At 60.2% G+C, this 16,387-nt stretch overlaps 1 protein-coding gene across 1 annotated transcript; it reads left to right on the top strand.

Moving 5' to 3' along the window:
- The first annotated feature begins 367 nt into the window (after positions 1-367).
- On the top strand, positions 368-10,774 carry LOC118719197 (scavenger receptor cysteine-rich domain-containing protein SCART1-like). The gene is made up of 13 exons (XM_045582220.1): positions 368-386; positions 474-806; positions 1,967-2,278; positions 2,798-3,112; positions 4,291-4,596; positions 5,227-5,541; positions 5,662-5,976; positions 6,098-6,421; positions 7,427-7,483; positions 8,263-8,601; positions 9,045-9,191; positions 10,029-10,169; positions 10,686-10,774. Exons 1-13 carry the CDS (start codon positions 368-370, stop codon positions 10,772-10,774), a joined length of 3,012 nt encoding a protein of 1,003 aa, XP_045438176.1.
- Positions 10,775-16,387: the final 5,613 nt, after the last annotated feature.

Raw genomic sequence — 16,387 nt, 5'->3', positions numbered from 1 at the left:
ACCGCCTGCACCTGGGCTGGCACAGCACCAGCGGTGACCAGGGATGGCCTTGTCCCCTCTGAGGCTGTGGCCCCTCCTCCTGGCCTGCTGGACCCTCCCTGCGGGTGAGTGCTGCTGTCCGGAGGGCTGGGGCTGGGAGGACGCCGGCCTGCGAGAGGCAGGCATCCTTCCTGGGAGGGGCCGCTGTCGAATGGTGTGTGTGCGTCCCGGGAGCTCAGCCAGGGCCTCGGGGGGGGAGGGGAGGCCTCAGCCCTTTGCAGACCAGCGGCCGTGACCCTCCCGTGTGGGAACGGGGCCTCGGACATTCCTTTTTGTTACCGTGTTCTGTCATACATGTCATCTACACGGAGTGTGAGGAAACGAGGACATGGAAGTGAAGGGGACAGGTTAGGATGGACGGTGAAAATTCCGGACAGAACCTTCTGGAGCCGTGCGTGCCACCCATGACCGCGCCTCCCTGTGCTCTGTCCCAGGCCCGGCGGCAGCGGCGGGGGAGTCGGTGGCCCTGCTGAGAGGCGGGAACCGCTGCGAGGGGCTGGTGCGGGTCCGGCTGGGCGGCCGGGAGGGCCCGGTGTGCGGGGACCACTGGGGCCTGCAGGAGGCGGCGGTCGTTTGCAGGCAGCTGGACTGCAGCGACGTCCACGTGGCGCCCACGTACGTGGTGTGGCCCCAGGAGCGGCAGCCCTTCTTGCTGCGGGGCGTGCGGTGCCGGGGCTCGGAGGCCTCGCTCTGGGACTGCGCCCCGGGCTCCTGGGAGCCGCTGGGGGGCTGCGCGTGCGAGTGCATCGGCGCCGTCCACTGCAAAGGTAGGGGGCCCGGGGAGGGGGTCCTGGGAGGGGGTCCGGGGAGGGGGTCCTGGGAGGGGGTCCGGGGAGGGGGTTTGGGGAGGGGGTTCGGGGAGGGGGTCCTGGGAGGGGGTCCGGGGAGGGGGTTTGGGGAGGGGGTTCGGGGAGGGGGTCCTGGGAGGGGGTTCGGGGAGGGGGTTCGGGGAGGGGGTTCTGGGAGGGGGTCCGGGGAGGGGGTCCAGGGAGGGGGTCCTTGGAGGGGATCCGGGGAGGGGGTTCCGGGGAGGGGGCCTGGGAGGGGGTCCGGGTAGGGGGTCCAGGGAGGGGGTCCTTGGAGGGGGTCCGGGGAGGGGGTCCAGGGAGGGGGTCCTTGGAGGGGGTCCGGGGAGGGGGTTCCGGGGAGGGGGCCTGGGAGGGGATCCGGGGAGGGGGTCCAGGGAGGGGGTCCTTGGAGGGGGTCCGGGGAGGGGGTTCCGGGGAGGGGGCCTGGGAGGGGATCCGGGGAGGAGGTCCTGGGAGGGGGTCCTTGGAGGGGGTCCGGGGAGGGGGTTCCGGGGAGGGGGCCTGGGAGGGGATCCGGGGAGGGGGTCCTGGGAGGGGGTCTGGGGAGGGGGTTCGGGGAGGGGGTCCGGGGAGGGGGTTCAGGGAGGGGGTCCTGGGAGAGGGTCCGGGGAGGGGGTCCGGGGATGGGGTCCTGGGACGGGGTCCTGGGAGGGGATCCGGGGAGGGGGCACCGGGGGAAGCCCCAGGACCGTGACCCTCAGGCCCTCGTGTCCTTGTCCTGGCCCCGCAGGAGCAGGGCGGATGGGATGGCCCAGGGTGGCCCTTTCGGGGTTCATTTGCCTCCTCCCGCCAATGGTGACCGCCCGAGAGGAACGGTGGGGGGGGGGGGTCTGTCTCCCTCTCCCACCTGCTCTGGCGGGGCTCCCGGGGTGCCAACATCCCAGGAGCTGGGGTGCTGGGAGCTCAGTCCTCCCACCCACTGTTGGGGGCCTTCGGGCAGCAGGAGGGGAGGCAGCGGCTCCCCCCTCCCCTCCTGAGGGGTTCTGGGCGGAAAAGGAGGGTCTCTGCAGACAAGCCGGGGCTCCGCCTCTGTCCGGGAGCCGTGGTGTGCAGAGTGGGGTGCACGCCCCAGACCGGTGGGCCCGGTGAGCAGCGGGCAGGCCCTGTGCTGTCTGCAGGTGGGAAGCTGGCGAAGGTGGGGCTCGGCCGAGGAGGCAGCCCCTGTGCGGGGACCTTGGAGATCAGATGGACCGAGGACTTTCCTGTGACGTGTGGTTTGCACTTGGAGGAGGCGGGCGTCCTCTGCAGGAGCCTGGGGTGCGGCCCAGTGCTCCAGGCATCCAGGCCCCACCTCTCTGGGGCCTCTGGGAGCAGGGGACCCAAGATCGTGACCTGCCAGGGGACAGAGTCCAACATCTTCAACTGCAGGTTCAACCTGAACGTCCAGGACCAGTGCAACCTGCCGACAGACGCGCAGGTCGTGTGTGCTGGTGAGGGCGCCCGGCCTGTTGAGAGGCAGGCATCCTTCCACAGCTGTGCTCGGGGGACTGACAGGGACATCCGCTGACGAGAGAGGCGGGTGAGGGGGGGGGGATTGGCCACCCCTGCCACCAGCCTGCATCCCTGCCCTGGGAGGTGCTGGGTGCAGCCAGCGCTGGGGTGTAAACTGACCGGGTGACTAAAGTGCCCGCCAGACACAGAGCCCAAGTCTGGGGACGGAGGTGGGTGGGTGGGTGGGTGGGGGGGAGAGTGGGGAGGACAGATGTGGGCCCTTTGGGTGCATGGGGTGGGGGCTGTGCTCACTTACCCCTGGTTTGGGGGAGCCCAGAGGTGGGAAATGAACGTTTGTTGTCGGAATAGGAGTGAGATGCTGAGGAATGGGGTGTCCTCCCTGCCTGCAGGCCCCAGGTACCCCGGTGCCCTCAGGGCTGGGCAAGACAGGTGGCTCTGGTCCTCCTGTCCTCCCTCCCTGCCCTGAGGGGCTGTTTCTGTCCAACGTCTGCCCCCAGGACACACGGAGGCCCGGCTGGCGGGCGGCGAGCACCCCTGTGCCGGGCGCCTGGAGGTGAGGCGCGGCCTGACCTGGGGCACCGTCTGCGACCAGGACCTGGACCAGGCCACGGCCCACGTGGCGTGCCGGGAGCTGCAGTGCGGCGTGGCCGTGTCCACGCCCCCGGGCGCGCACTTTGGCCAGGGCTCGGGGCCCGTGTGGACGGAGGCCTTCCGCTGTGCGGGCAACGAGTCGCTGCTGTTCCACTGCCCGCGGGCGCCCGGGCACCGGTGTGGGCACGGCCAGGACGCCGGGCTCCGGTGCTCAGGGGACAGTAAGTTTTTATGTGACTGTAAAGAGCTGTGGGTTTTTCACAAGTGCCCTTTATCGTGTTGAGGAATGTTCCCTTTTTTTCCTGGTTCAGGGAGTGGTGATTTTTTTTTTTTTAAATATAGTTTATTGATTTTTACAGACAGGAAAGGAGAGGGATAGAGTTAGAAACATTGATCAGCTGCCTCTTGCACACCTCCAACTGGGGATGTGCCCGCAACCAAGGTACATGCCCTTGACCGGAATCGAACCTGGGACCTTTCAGTCCGCAGGCCGACGCTCTATCCACTGAGCCAAACCAGTTAGGACCATGGAGTGTCTTTATCATGAGCATCTGTTGGATTTTGTCAAATGCTTTTTCTGCATCAACTGAAATGCTCATGCTTTGTTTCGTTTTTAAAAAATATGTTTTTATTGATTTTTAGAGAGGAGGGAGAGGGATAGAGAGGTAGGAACATTGATGAGAGAGAAACATCGATCGGCTGCCCCCTTCACGCCCCACACTGGGGATCAGGCCTACAACCTGGGGATGTGCCCTGACCCAGAATCAATGGTGACCTCCTGGTTCATAGGTAGATGCTCAACCACTGAGCCACACCTGCCAGGCTCCATTAAATTTTTTTTAAACGCAATAAATTCTCTTTGGTTCCTTTTTTCAGTCCGCACACCGATGATCTACCACTGAGCCAATCCGCTTTCGGCCTGGTTCCTTTTTAAATAATTGATATCCCTTAATTGAAATTCCCTGTGTGATGAAGTATCATTAAACTGGTTTTCTTTAGTCCTTGGAGCATATTTAAGACACTTATTTAAGGTCTTCCTCTAGTGAGTATAATGATTTGGTTTCCTCGGGGACAGTTTCTGTGTGTTTTTTCCATGTGAATGTGTCATAGTTTCTTGATACTTTGCACGGACGAGACATTGCTAATTTACGATAGTATGGTTACTTCAAAAATCAGATTCTCTCCCACGCAGTGTTTGTTGTTGCTAACTGCTGTGGGTCATAGCGGTGCTCTCTGCCAGTGACAGCGATGTCACTCCCCGAGGACGTTTACCGGCTCTCAGCTGTCCTTCCCTGGTGTGGGGGCGGCTGGGCTTCACAAAGCCTGCAGTGAGGAAGGGTCTGCAGGGTCCGGAGCAATGCTGACACCCTCTTCCCTCACCCTCCACCCCCCACCCTAGGGTTCCGGCTGGCCAACGGCAGCAGCAGCTGTGAGGGCCGCGTGGAGCTCCAGGTCCAGGGGGCCTGGGCGCCCCTCTGTGCCGCCCACTGGGACCTCGCAGACGCCACCGTCCTCTGCCACCAGCTGCAGTGCGGCAGCGCCGTGGCCGTGCCCCCGGGCGGCCACTTCGGGCATGGGGGCGCCCCCCTCTGGCCCGACAGGTTCCACTGTGCGGGGACAGAGCCCTACCTGTGGCACTGCCCGGTGAGCACGCTGGGCGCCCCGGCCTGCGCCCCCGGACACTCGGCCTCCGCGGTCTGCTCAGGTGGGTCCGCAAGAGCCACGGGCACAGGGGCTGGGGGTGGACGGGCTGGGGGCAGGGGGTGGTGGAGGAGGATGGGCTGGGGGGCAGCTGGGGGTGGACGGGCTGGGGGCAGGGGGCGGGGGTGGACAGGCTGGGGGCAGGGGGCGGGGGTGGACGGGCTGGGGGATAGGGGGGCGGGGGCGGACGGGCTGGTGGGCAGAGGGGCTGGGAGTGGACGGGCTGGGGACAGGGGGTGGGGGTGGGGGTGGACGGGCTGGGGGCAGGGGGTGGGGGTGGACGGGCTGGGGGACAGGGGCTGGGGGTGGACCGGCTGGGGACAGGGGGTGGGGGTGGACGGGCTGGGGGACAGGGGGTGGGGGTGGACGGGCTGGGGGCAGGGGCTGGGGGTGGAAGGGCTGGGGACAGGGGGCGGGGGCGGACGGGCTGGGGGCAGGGGGTGGTGGAGGAGGATGGGCTGGGGGGCAGGGGCTGGGGGTGGACCGGCTGGGGACAGGGGGCGGGGGCGGACGGGCTGGGGGACAGGGGGTGGGGGTGGACGGGCTGGGGGCAGGGGAGTCCTCTCCCTTCTCCAGGCCAGGGCGCCTCCCTGAGCCCCTGCCCGCCCCGCCAGCCCGCCTCTCCCTCCGCCAGGCCTGGCCCAGGCGCTGCGGCTGCGGGACGGCCAGAGCCGCTGTGACGGCCGCGTGGAGGTGGCGCTGGACGGCGCGTGGGGCCGCGTCCTGGACGACGCGTGGGACGCGCGCGGCGCGGGCGTGGTGTGCCGGCAGCTGGGCTGCGGGGCGGCGGAGCGGGCCTACGATGCCCCCGCCCCGGGGCGCGGGGTCCGCGTGGGGCTGAGCCGCGTGCGCTGCGCGGGCACCGAGGCCCGCCTGGCCCAGTGCGACGTGTCCGCCGCCCCGCTGGCGCCGCCGGGGGCCGCGCGGGACGCGGGCGTGGTTTGTGTGGGTGAGTGAGGACCGGGCTGCCCCTCAACACCCAACACCCCCTCCCCGGTCTTATCCTTCCCCCCAACCCCTCTCCCCTGACTCCCCCCCCAGGGGCCGCTGACTGGGGGGGTCTCCGCAGGGAGCCGCGGGGTGCGCCTGGCCGCGGGCCCGGGCCGCTGCGCGGGGCGCGTGGAGCTGCTCCGCGGGGGCGCGTGGGGCACCGTGTGCGACGACGGCTGGGACCTGCGGGACGCGCACGTGGTGTGCCGCCAGCTGGGCTGCGGCCGCGCCCTGGGCGCCCCGGGGGCGGCGGCCTTCGGGCCCGGGTCCGGGCGCATCTGGCTGGACGAGCTGGGCTGCGAGGGCACGGAGTCCGCGCTGTGGCGCTGCCCGTCGGGGGGCTGGGGCCGGCACGACTGCGGCCACAAGGAGGACGCCGGCGCCGTCTGCGCAGGTCGGTGCAACCCCCAGCCGGCCCGGGGGAGGGTGAGAGGGATCTGCCCCGCTGGGGGGTCCTCCTGGGGAGGGGGCAGGGGGAGGGGGCCCGGGCCGGCCTCACGGGCCTCTCCCCGCAGGGCTCACCGGGCTGCGGCTGCGGGGCGGCGGGCCGTGCGCCGGGCGCCTGGAGGTGCTGCACAACGGCACGTGGGGCGGCGTGTGCGGGCCGCTGGGCGCCGCCGCGCTGGCCGTGCTGTGCGGGCAGCTGGGCTGCGGGGCCCCGGGCCGCCTGCGGGCGGCGGGGCGGGCGCCGGGCGCCGCGGGGCCGCTCTGGGTGGCCTCCATCCAGTGCCGCCACCGGCACGACCTGGCGCCCTGGCAGTGCCCGTCCGCGCCCTGGGACCCGCACTCCTGCCCGCGCCAGGAGGAGGCCTGGGTGGAGTGCGCAGGTGAGGGGCCGGGTGTGTGTGTGTGTGTGTGTGTGTGTAAGGAGGGGCCCAGATCTGGCCTGACGGGGAGTCCCCGCCGCCGTCATGGCTCAGGCCCTCTGCGCTAAGGCCCTGGTCGGCAAACTGCGGCTCTTTGGTCCCTGGAGTTTTTAGCAAAGGCCAGCTTAGGAGTACCCTGATGAGGTTAATGACAACGTAGGTAGCTATATAGTTTAAGTTTAAAAAATTGGCTCTCAGAGGAAATTTCAATCGTCCTGTTGATAGTTGGCTCTGTGGACTGAGAAGTTTGCCGACCACTGGGCTAAGGGATGACACGGCCACTGTCACTCTGCCGTGGAGACCTGGGCATGCTAGTCCAGGAGAGGGCCTTGCCCTGAGGGTCTGACCTCCTGACTCCCCTGGGTGGGAGCAGCACCCCGGGTGGGAGCAGCAGCCCCGGGTGGGAGCAGCAGCCCTGGGTGGAGCAGCACCCCGGGTGGGAGCAGCACCCCCGGGTGGGAGCAGCAGCCCCGGGTGGGAGCAGCAGCCCCGGGTGGAGCAGCACCCCGGGTGGGAGCAGCACCCCCGGGTGGGAGCAGCACCCGGGGTGGGAGCAGCACCCCCGGGTGGGAGCAGCACCCCGGGTGGGAGCAGCACCCCGGGGTGGGAGCAGCAGCCCCGGGTGGGAGCAGCAGCCCCGGGTGGGAGCAGCAGCCCCGGGTGGAGCAGCACCCCGGGTGGGAGCAGCAGCCCTGGGTGGGAGCAGCAGCCCCGGGTGGGAGCAGCACCCTGGGTGGGAGCAGCAGCCCCGGGTGGGAGCAGCAGCCCCGGGTGGAGCAGCAGCCCTGGCTGCGCAGGCGCCCATGGAGGAGCCCGGACAGTGTGTGTGGAGCCCCTCACCCTGTCCCGGCCCTGGGCTAACGGTGCAGCCCTCATCGGAAGCAGACATCCCTGGGGCCGGAGAGAAAAGGGAAAAGGCTTTCCCAGGATTTGAAGCCACCAGCCTTGCAAATACTTTCCCTACAGAGAAGGCGGGAGGAACCCCTGCGGCCCCGGGGGAGCCCCTCAACTGCTCTGCCTCCCGCAGCTGCCCAGGTATCACTCCCCTGCCCCCGCCCGCTCTGCTCACCCCGCCCCACCCCGCCCCGCAGTGACCCCTCCAGTGACCCCCCACAGTGACCCCGCCCCGCAGTGACCCCGCCCCGCAGTGACCCCTCCAGTGACCCCCCCGCACTGACCCCGCCCTGCAATGACCCCCTGCAGTGACCCCACAGTGACCCCGCCCCGCAGTGACCCCCCGCAGTGACCTCCCCCGCAATGACCCCGACCAGCAGTGACCCCACAGTAACCCCGCCCCGCAGTGACCCCTCCAGTGACCCCCCCGCAGTGACCCCGCCCTGCAATGACCCCCTGCAGTGACCCCACAGTGACCCCGCCCCGCAGTGACCCCTCCAGTGACCCCCCGCACTGACCCCGCCCTGCAATGACCCCCTGCAGTGACCCCACAGTGACCCCGCCCCGCAGTGACCCCCCGCAGTGACCTCCCCCGCAATGACCCCGCCCCGCAGTGACCCCACAGTAACCCCGCCCCACAGTGACCCCGCCCCGCAGTGACCTCCCCCGCAATGACCCCGCCCCGCAGTGACCCCACAGTAACCCCGCCCCACAGTGACCCCGCCCCGCAGTGACCCCTCCAGTGACCCCTCCACAGTGACCCCCTCTGCAGTGACCCCGCCCCGCAGTGACCCCGCCCCGCAGTGACCCCCCCCGCAGTGACCCCGCCCCGCAGTGACCCCCCGCAGTGACCCCGCCCCGCAGTGACCCCCCCGCAGTGACCCCCCCCCCGCAGTGACCCGCAGCGCCCCCTTTTGCAGAGGAGGGCTCGGTGCGGGTGCGCGGCGGCCAGGACGGCTGCGCGGGCCGCGTGGAGCTGTGGCACGCGGGCGCCTGGGGCACCGTGTGCGACGACGCCTGGGACCTGGCGGACGCGGAGGTCGTGTGCCGCCAGCTGGGCTGCGGCGGGGCCCTCAGCGCCCCCGCGGGCGCCGCCTTCGGCCCGGGCTCGGGGCCCGTGTGGCTGGACGAGGTGGGGTGCCGGGGCAGCGAGGCGGCGCTGGGGGGCTGCCCCGCGGAGCCGTGGGGGCACACGGACTGCGGGCACAAGGAGGACGCGGGCGTGCGCTGCTCCCGTGAGTGGGCCGGGGGGCCGGGACGTTTATAAGCTGAATGGTTGTGGTTTCCGCATTGGGGGGGGCATCTCTTGTTTCTTACCCCCAACTCATGTCTCCTCCCGGGGCGTGGGGTCCCCTCGTGTCCAGTGCAGGGCGGTGGCCTCCTCCTGTTTGCAGAGAACAAAGGTGACCGCCGCGGCCCCCAGTGTGGGTGTCTCCCTGGGCAGGAGCTCCAGCGCCCTGGGTCTTGTCGCCGGCGGTGGCGGCTCAGGAGCCTCCGTTTTACCGAGCGGGGAGGGGGCCGCCCCAGGAAAGCGGAAACCTCCAGCCCTCACCGGCACAGCCAGGCAGTCAGGGTGCTCTGTCCAGCAGATGGCCCTCAGCAATGCAGAGGCCGATGGAGGCCCCGGAGGGGGAGGGTGTGGCCTGGGGGCTGCCTTCTCCCGCTCGGCCACCAGGAGCCCCTCGCGCTCTCTCTTCCGCAGAGCCGGGCCCCGCTCCCCGGCCGAACCCGGAGCCCTGCCCGACGCTCCGGGCGGTCAGCGCGGTCCTGGGCGCCCTCCTCGGCCTCCTCTTCCTGAGCCTCCTGGGCCTCCTGGGCCTGCTGCGAAGCACACAGGCCAAGCAGAGAGGTGCGTGCGCCTGTCGGGCCCCATGGCAGCACGGCAGAACCGGTGGAAACTTAAAACTGGTGTTGGGGTCCCTCACGTGGGTTTCACTTCAAGGGAGTGGCCCTTCCTGGCCAAACAGAGACTTAGAAATGAGTCCGTCTCAGGCCCCTGGGACTTGGTGCTGACCTTAAGCCAGTGGTCGGCAAACTCATCAGTCAACAGAGCCAAATACCAACAGCACAACGATTGAAATTTCTTTGGAGAGCCACATTTTAAAAAATATATATTTTATTGATTTTTTACAGAGAGGAAGGGAGAGGGACAGAGAGTTAGAAACATCGATGAGAGAGAATCATCGATCAGCTGCCTCCTGCACACTCCCGTTGGGGATGTGCCCACAACCACGGTACATGCCCCTGACCGGAATCGAACCTGGGACCCTTCAGTCCGTAGGCCGACGCTCCATCCACTGAGCTAAACCGGTCTCGGCGAGAGCCACATTTTTAAAAACTTCTTCTAACGCCACTTCTTCAAAATAGACTCGCCCAGGCCGTGGTGTTTTGTGGAAGGGGCCAAAGAGCCGCAGTTTGCCGACCACGGTCCTAGGAGGTCCCCGTGGAAACCACCTGGCTGCTCCCTGGGCAGCAGCATCAGGCTCAGCTGAGAGCGGGCTGGGGGCCGGGGGCGGGCGGGCACTGCGGGCCTGGTCCCATCACTCTACCTCCCAGGCCCTGCCCAAAGCAACCTGCCTTTCTGCTGCCCGAGGGGTCCCCCCGTGAGAGGCCTGCGCACCCCCCTCCCCCAGCCCACGGATGGTCCACCGGGGTCTGCGCTTCACCCTGCCCCCCTCTTCCTCAGGCCTGGGAAGTTCGGAGGCGTCTCCCGAGGAGCCCACCTATGATGTCATCGGGGAGCCGCCTCTCGCGGGGGTGTACGAGGAGGTCCGGGAGGAGCCCCAGGGTGAGGAGGACCGGGGTGCGGGCAGGGTGGCCACGGCAGGTGCGTCTGCGCTCCCAGCTCCGGAAGCCGGGTGGGGGGTCCAGCGGGTGGGGACCTTGGGGAGGGCGTGTACTTGTGCTTCCTGGAGGAAGAGCGTGACAGAACCAGACACGTGCTGTGACCGGATGATTCGGGCGCCCCAGTGGTGCAGTGTTTTTTGTTTGTTTGTCTTATTATATTTTTATTGATTTCAGAGAGGAAGGGAGAGGGAGAGAGAGAGAGAAGCATCCATGATGAGAGACAATCATTGATCGGCTGCCTCCTGCAGGCCCCACGTTGGGGATCGAGCCTACAACCCAGGCCTGTGCCCTGGCCGGGAATCGAACCGTGACCTCCAGGTTCAGAGATCGATGCTCAACCCCTGAGCCACGCCGGCTGGGCTGACAGGGGTTTTTGGCGACATCGCTAAGCTTTCCTGCCAAGACAAGAGGGAAGTCACCAGGCCAGGCCCCTGGTGGTGAGTCAGACGTGGCTTCTGGGCGGTCGGTGACCTGGGGCCTCGCGTGCCTGTTTCAGAAGGGACAGCGAGCCTCAGGGACGAGCAGTCTGCGCCGGAGGAGGATTACGACGAGGCTGCGTTTCCCCTGGAGGAGGTGACGCTGTGAAGACCTGGGGGTGGATGTGCCGCTGACGGTGTGGAAAGCACAGCTCGCCGGTCCCCTGGATGATCGGGTTGAATCCAGAACAGACAGGAGCCTTTGGGCCTGTCCTCAAGCCTCTAGTCTGGGTGAAACCCCCGTCTTCCTCCCCCTGCCCCCTCGCCCCCATCCCTTCAGGGAGACACACACCTGCAGGCTTCCCGTGCATCCACAACACAAGCACAAATGCCTGTGGAAAGCCATAGTTATGGTTCCGTTTCTCTGACGACATATGTGGTGAGCCCTGGTTGGTTGCTCAGTGGTTAGAGCATTGACCCTCGCACCTGGGTTGTAGGCTCGATCCCTGGGCCTGGTGGAGGCGTATGCGGGAGGCAATCAATTAATGTGTCACACATGGATATTTCTCTCTCTCTCTCTCTCTTTTAAAATATATTTTATTGATTTTTTTTTACAGAGAGGAAGGGAGAGAGATAGAGAGCTAGAAACATCGATGAGAGAGAAACATCGACCAGTTGCCTCTTGCACACCCCCAGTGGTGTGCCCGCAACCAAGGTACATGCCCTTGACCGGAATCGAACCTGCGACCCTTGAGTCCGCAGGCCGACGCTCTACCCACTGAGCCAAACCGGTTTCGGCTGTTTATTGATTTTTGAGAGAAAGGAAGGGAGAGAGAGAGAGAGAGAGAGCATTTTGAAACATTGATCCGTCACCTTCAGTACTTGCCCAATCAGGTATTGAACCTGCAAAGTAGTTATGTTCCCTAATCAGGAATCGAACCCACAACCTTTTTGGTGTATGGGACAACACTGCAACCAGCTGAGCCGCCTGGCTGGGGCTGCTTTTTCTTTTTTCTTATAAACTCTCCTTAATTGGATCCAAAGTGTCCTGTTGCTTTTCTACATGTGAAGTCATGTGGTCTGTGAATAAAGTCAGACCCTTTCCTTTCCTTGGTACCTTTAACCTCTCTCTTTTTTTTTAGCCTTATTTCAAGGGCCAGCCCCCTCCACCCCGTATTGAATATGGCAGCACAGAGACCACGTGCCTCTCCGGGCTTTAGAGACAGTCCCGGTTTCCTTTCACCATTAAATACAGTATTGGATGTGTTTTTGGCAAATGCCATTTATCAGCCGAAGGGATGTCTGTGTATTGCCAGTTTTCTAAGGGTTTTGGTTTTTATCATGAACTGCTGACTTTAATCAAATGCTTGTGCATCTGTTAAGATTACACCTGATTTCCTCCCCTTTGTGGGCAACGTGGTGAGCTGCATTGATTGATTTGAAAATGTTAAACCAACCTTGGGTTAAGCAAACTAACCTCTGTCATAATATATTTACTATTCGTTTTATATATGTATTACAGGGATCAGTTTGGCAATACGTTGGATCGATATTTGGAAGAGGGCTTGATGTGTAATTTTCCTTTTTTGTAAATGCTTCTGTTTCATTTCTTTTGGTATGAAGATTATTTAGATTTTCCTCTTTTAAGAAATAATTGCAAAATTTTGTGTAGCACTGGTTTTATGTCTTCCTTAAATGTTTGGAAGAATTTGACAGACAAGCCATCTGGGCCTAGCATTTTCTTTTTTGGGAATTTTCCTTTTCATATTTAATTTTTAAAACTGTAGATAATTGAATTATTCGTGCTTTCTATTTCTTCTTAGATCTCGTTTGTGACATTCTTTTTATCAATGAATTGACAATATCATCTGCACTTTAAATTTGTTGACATAAATTTCTTTGATAATATCTTGGTACTATCTTTTTTAAAAAAATATATATTTTATTGATTTTTCGTAGAGAGAAAGAGAGAGGGATAGAGAGTTAGAAACATCGATGAGAAAGAATCATCGATCAGCTGCCTCTTGCACACCCCCTACTGGGGATCTGCCCGCAACCAAGGTACATGCCCTTGCAATCGAACCCCGGACTTTTCAGTCCGCAGGCCGACGCTCTACCACAGAGCCACACGGGTCCCGGCTTGGTACTATCTTTTTAATATAGATGTCTATAACACCTATACTTATGTGCCTTTTTTCAGTGCTGATATTGGTACCTTGTGACTGCTCTGTTATTTTTGATCATCTGATTTCAGTTTCACTTGTTTCTGCTCTGATCTGTATAATCTTTTTCTTTCTACTTATTGTAGCTTTCCGGTAGTGATAGTTAGACCACTTATTTTCCGCATTTCTTCTTTTTAATGTATACATGCAAATGTATAACCTTTCCTTGTAATGTCGCTTCGGTTCCATTCCAAGAGTTTTAGGCTGTATTTTTGTTTTCGTTTTAACAGCTTTGAGGTTAAATTAGCATACAATAAACTTCATATATTTACAGTATGTAAGTGGCGAAGAGTCTTGACACACGTACATTCAGGAAGTGATCAGAGCAATCACTCCCCAAAGACTTTACCTGTCCGTTTGTGTGACTCTCTCCACCCCCACCGTAATCACTGTTCAACTTTCTGTCGCTGTAGAGTACTTTGTATCTGGGGAATTTATATAAGTGGAATTATACAGCATCTACTCTTCTGGGTGTTGGGGCAGCGGCTGGCTTTTGCTCACTTGGCATAATTATTGTGTTTAGAGATTTCCCTTCGAACATTTTGTTAATAAAGTTTGCAGCTAAATGTATAAGAGATGTTGGCATTAAGTTTTCTCGTATGTCTTTCTCTGGTTTTAAAACAAGGTTAACCCTGACCTCACAGAATGAGTCGGGCAGTATTCTTTCTTGTTTAATTTTACCAAAAAAAGTTTGTGTATCGATAGAATTGGTTTTATCTATTTCTTTAAGTTTTGGCAGATTTTACCAGTGAAGGCACCTAGGCCTGGAGCTTTGTTTGCAGGAATGTTTTTAACTACAATTTCAATTTTTAGTGGATATAAGTTTATTGATTGGGGGAGGGGGGGTTGGAAGGTGGTGGAAGATGCCAGAGAGGGGAATAAATGGTGATGGGGGGGAGAAAGACTATTCATGTAACTTATTCCTTTTTGGATAAGCTTCATTAGATTGTACCTTTCAAGGAATTTGTCCATTTCGTGTATGTTTCTGAGTCTATAGGTATAAAGTATTTCATAATATTCCCTATTGTCATTTAATACTTGAACAATGTGATTGATAATAATACCTCAATATTCGTTCATTAATGACAACAGATATATCATACTGATATAAGGTGCTAATGATAAGGGAAACTGGGTGTGAGCCCCAGATGTACTTTCTGCATGGTCTGCTCAATTTTCATGTAAATCTAGAAGTGATCTAAGCAATAGTCTATTTAAGATAAATTCCCGTCTTTCCTGCAGGGTCTGGTTGTCTGAGATACACTCAGGGGAGAGACCCTTGGCAAACCAGTGGTCAGTGAGCTCACACTGTTAGCCCCCCACCCCACCCCCCAGCTCCGGGGGGGGGGGGGGACCGGGCAGGAGCCCTGGCCCTTCTCTGTGCCCTTCAGGGTGCTGGCTGTGCTCGGTCGGGGACTGTGCCCACAGGGGTCCCTGTTTACCTGTGGGTGGGAGTCCCTGCTCCCAGCACCTCAGCCTTCACCCCAAAGGGACAGGCTGTGCTTAAAGATCAGCAGCCAATGAAGGAGTCACCAACCTTGGGAAGACGGTTCACACTGCACCCCATTTTCCGCCAGAGTAAGAATTCCCTGCGTCTTCTCCTGAAAACGTGCAAGTCTTCTATTTAGGCAGGAGGCGACCCGGGCTATGCCATTCCATTCCAGTCTTGCCTTTTGGACAATAGTCCCTCATTTTCTTCTAGATGTTTCTGAACAGACAAATTTGTTCTTGCCTTGACCTATTTTATTGGGGTGGGAAATACCAGAATCGCTTTGCTATGCCTTTTACTTCCGTTTGAAATGGCAGAACCCCCAGCACCTCCGCATGTCTGCTCATTTGCGGCCTATCTGAGCCAAAGATCAGCAGGAGGGAGAGCCCGCAGTGTGGGCTGGCTCTAAGTGGGTCAGGTTCTTTAAGAGAAGCCGGGCCCAGCAGGGAGCCTGCTGCATACTCCTGCCTCATGGGAGTCTCACCTCCCGAGGGAAGGCCTAGAGTGGGCCATGCCGAAGGGGCAGCTGTGGTTTCCACTAATGGACTGTGGCCAAGGATGACCTTCCCAAAAGAGCTGGAGGAAGGGAGAGGGAGAGAGAGAGCTTTCCCCAGAGAAACTTCAATCAGCTGCCTCTTGCATGACCCCCTACTGGAAATCCCACAACCCAGGCATGTGCCCTGACTGGGAATTGAACTGGTGACCTCTCTGTGTAATGGATGATGCTCAACCAACTGAGCCACACTGGCCAGGGCTAAAAGATTGATCATTTTAAAGTATCTATTTATTAAAACAAACAAAACAACAACAACAAACAAACAAAAAACCACTCACATAGTACAAATACTGCAAAAAGATGGCCCAAAGAGTTGAATAAAGTCATTGCAACAGCCATAGCTGGTTTGGCTCAGTGGATAGAGCATCGGCCTTCGGACTGAAGGGTCCCAGGTTCGATTCTGGTCAAGGGCATGAGCCTTGGTTGCAGGCACGTCCCCAGTGGGAGGTGTGCAGGAGGCAGCTGATTGATGTTTCTAACTCTCTATTTCTCTCTCTTCCTCTCTGTAAAAAAATCAATAAAATATATTTAAAAAAATAAAAAATAGCTGAGACCGGTTTGGCTCAATGGATAGAGCGTCGGCTTGGGGACTGAAGGGTCCTGGGTTCGATTCCGGTCAAGGACATGTACCTTGGTTGCGGGCAAATCCCCAGTAGGGGGTGTGCAAGAGGCAACTGATGGATGACTCTCTCTCATTGATGTTTCTAACTCGCTATCTCTCTCCCTTTCTCTCTGTACAAAATCAATAAAATATATTTAAAAAATAATAATAATAATAAAATAAATAAATCATTGCAACACATACAACTGACAAAGGCCCATGAGCCGATATGGAGGATTCCCGTAAGCACTGGACGACAGAAACCCCACAGGACAAGGAGAACTCAGTGGGAGCAGGCTCTGCATGGAAGACACTACAAACATATAAGAAGACCGTGCACTTCGTTCATAATCAGGGTGATGCCAATTGGGGCTGCAATGAAATACCATCTTAGTCTCATCAGATGGGAAACAAGGAAGGAATCTATTAGCATTGAGTGTTGGAGAGGCTGTGAGTCAACAGGACCACTTCCACACACTTGGAAAGACCGTCTGTTTTTAGGTTTGCAACTGGCATCTCCTTTGCATCTGGGTGAGCTGCAGCCGCCACCCAGAAGTCAGCAGGGCTCCTTCTTCAACCCGGAGGGCTAACCTTGCCCACAGTGAAGTGCTGCTTGCTCCCCGTTCTTGCTCAACAGCTCAGAGATGGAGGCCGTGCTGAGCAGGTCAGAGAACACACAGACCCCCCGCCAGGCCCTTTGACGCGGGGACCTTTGTTCTTGGGCCAAGCTGGCTTGCCCTTCGGACACTGCGATGGTGTGTGTTACCTGCTTTTGTTTTACTTGGAAAAGATCTTTGGTTTCTGTCAAGGTCATTCTTTTTAACCAAATGTGCATGAAGCTTTATATTCTTGTCTGGGCCAACTGTATTGTGAAGTTCTCAACCCTTTTACCAAACAAAAGAAAAGGACGTTAC

The sequence above is a fragment of the Pipistrellus kuhlii genome, unplaced genomic scaffold, assembly GCF_014108245.1.
Source record: "Pipistrellus kuhlii isolate mPipKuh1 unplaced genomic scaffold, mPipKuh1.p scaffold_m20_p_15, whole genome shotgun sequence".
Taxonomy (NCBI): domain Eukaryota; kingdom Metazoa; phylum Chordata; class Mammalia; order Chiroptera; family Vespertilionidae; genus Pipistrellus; species Pipistrellus kuhlii.
Note: the sequence above shows the minus strand (reverse complement) of the source record. Positions and strands in the feature narration are given on the sequence as shown.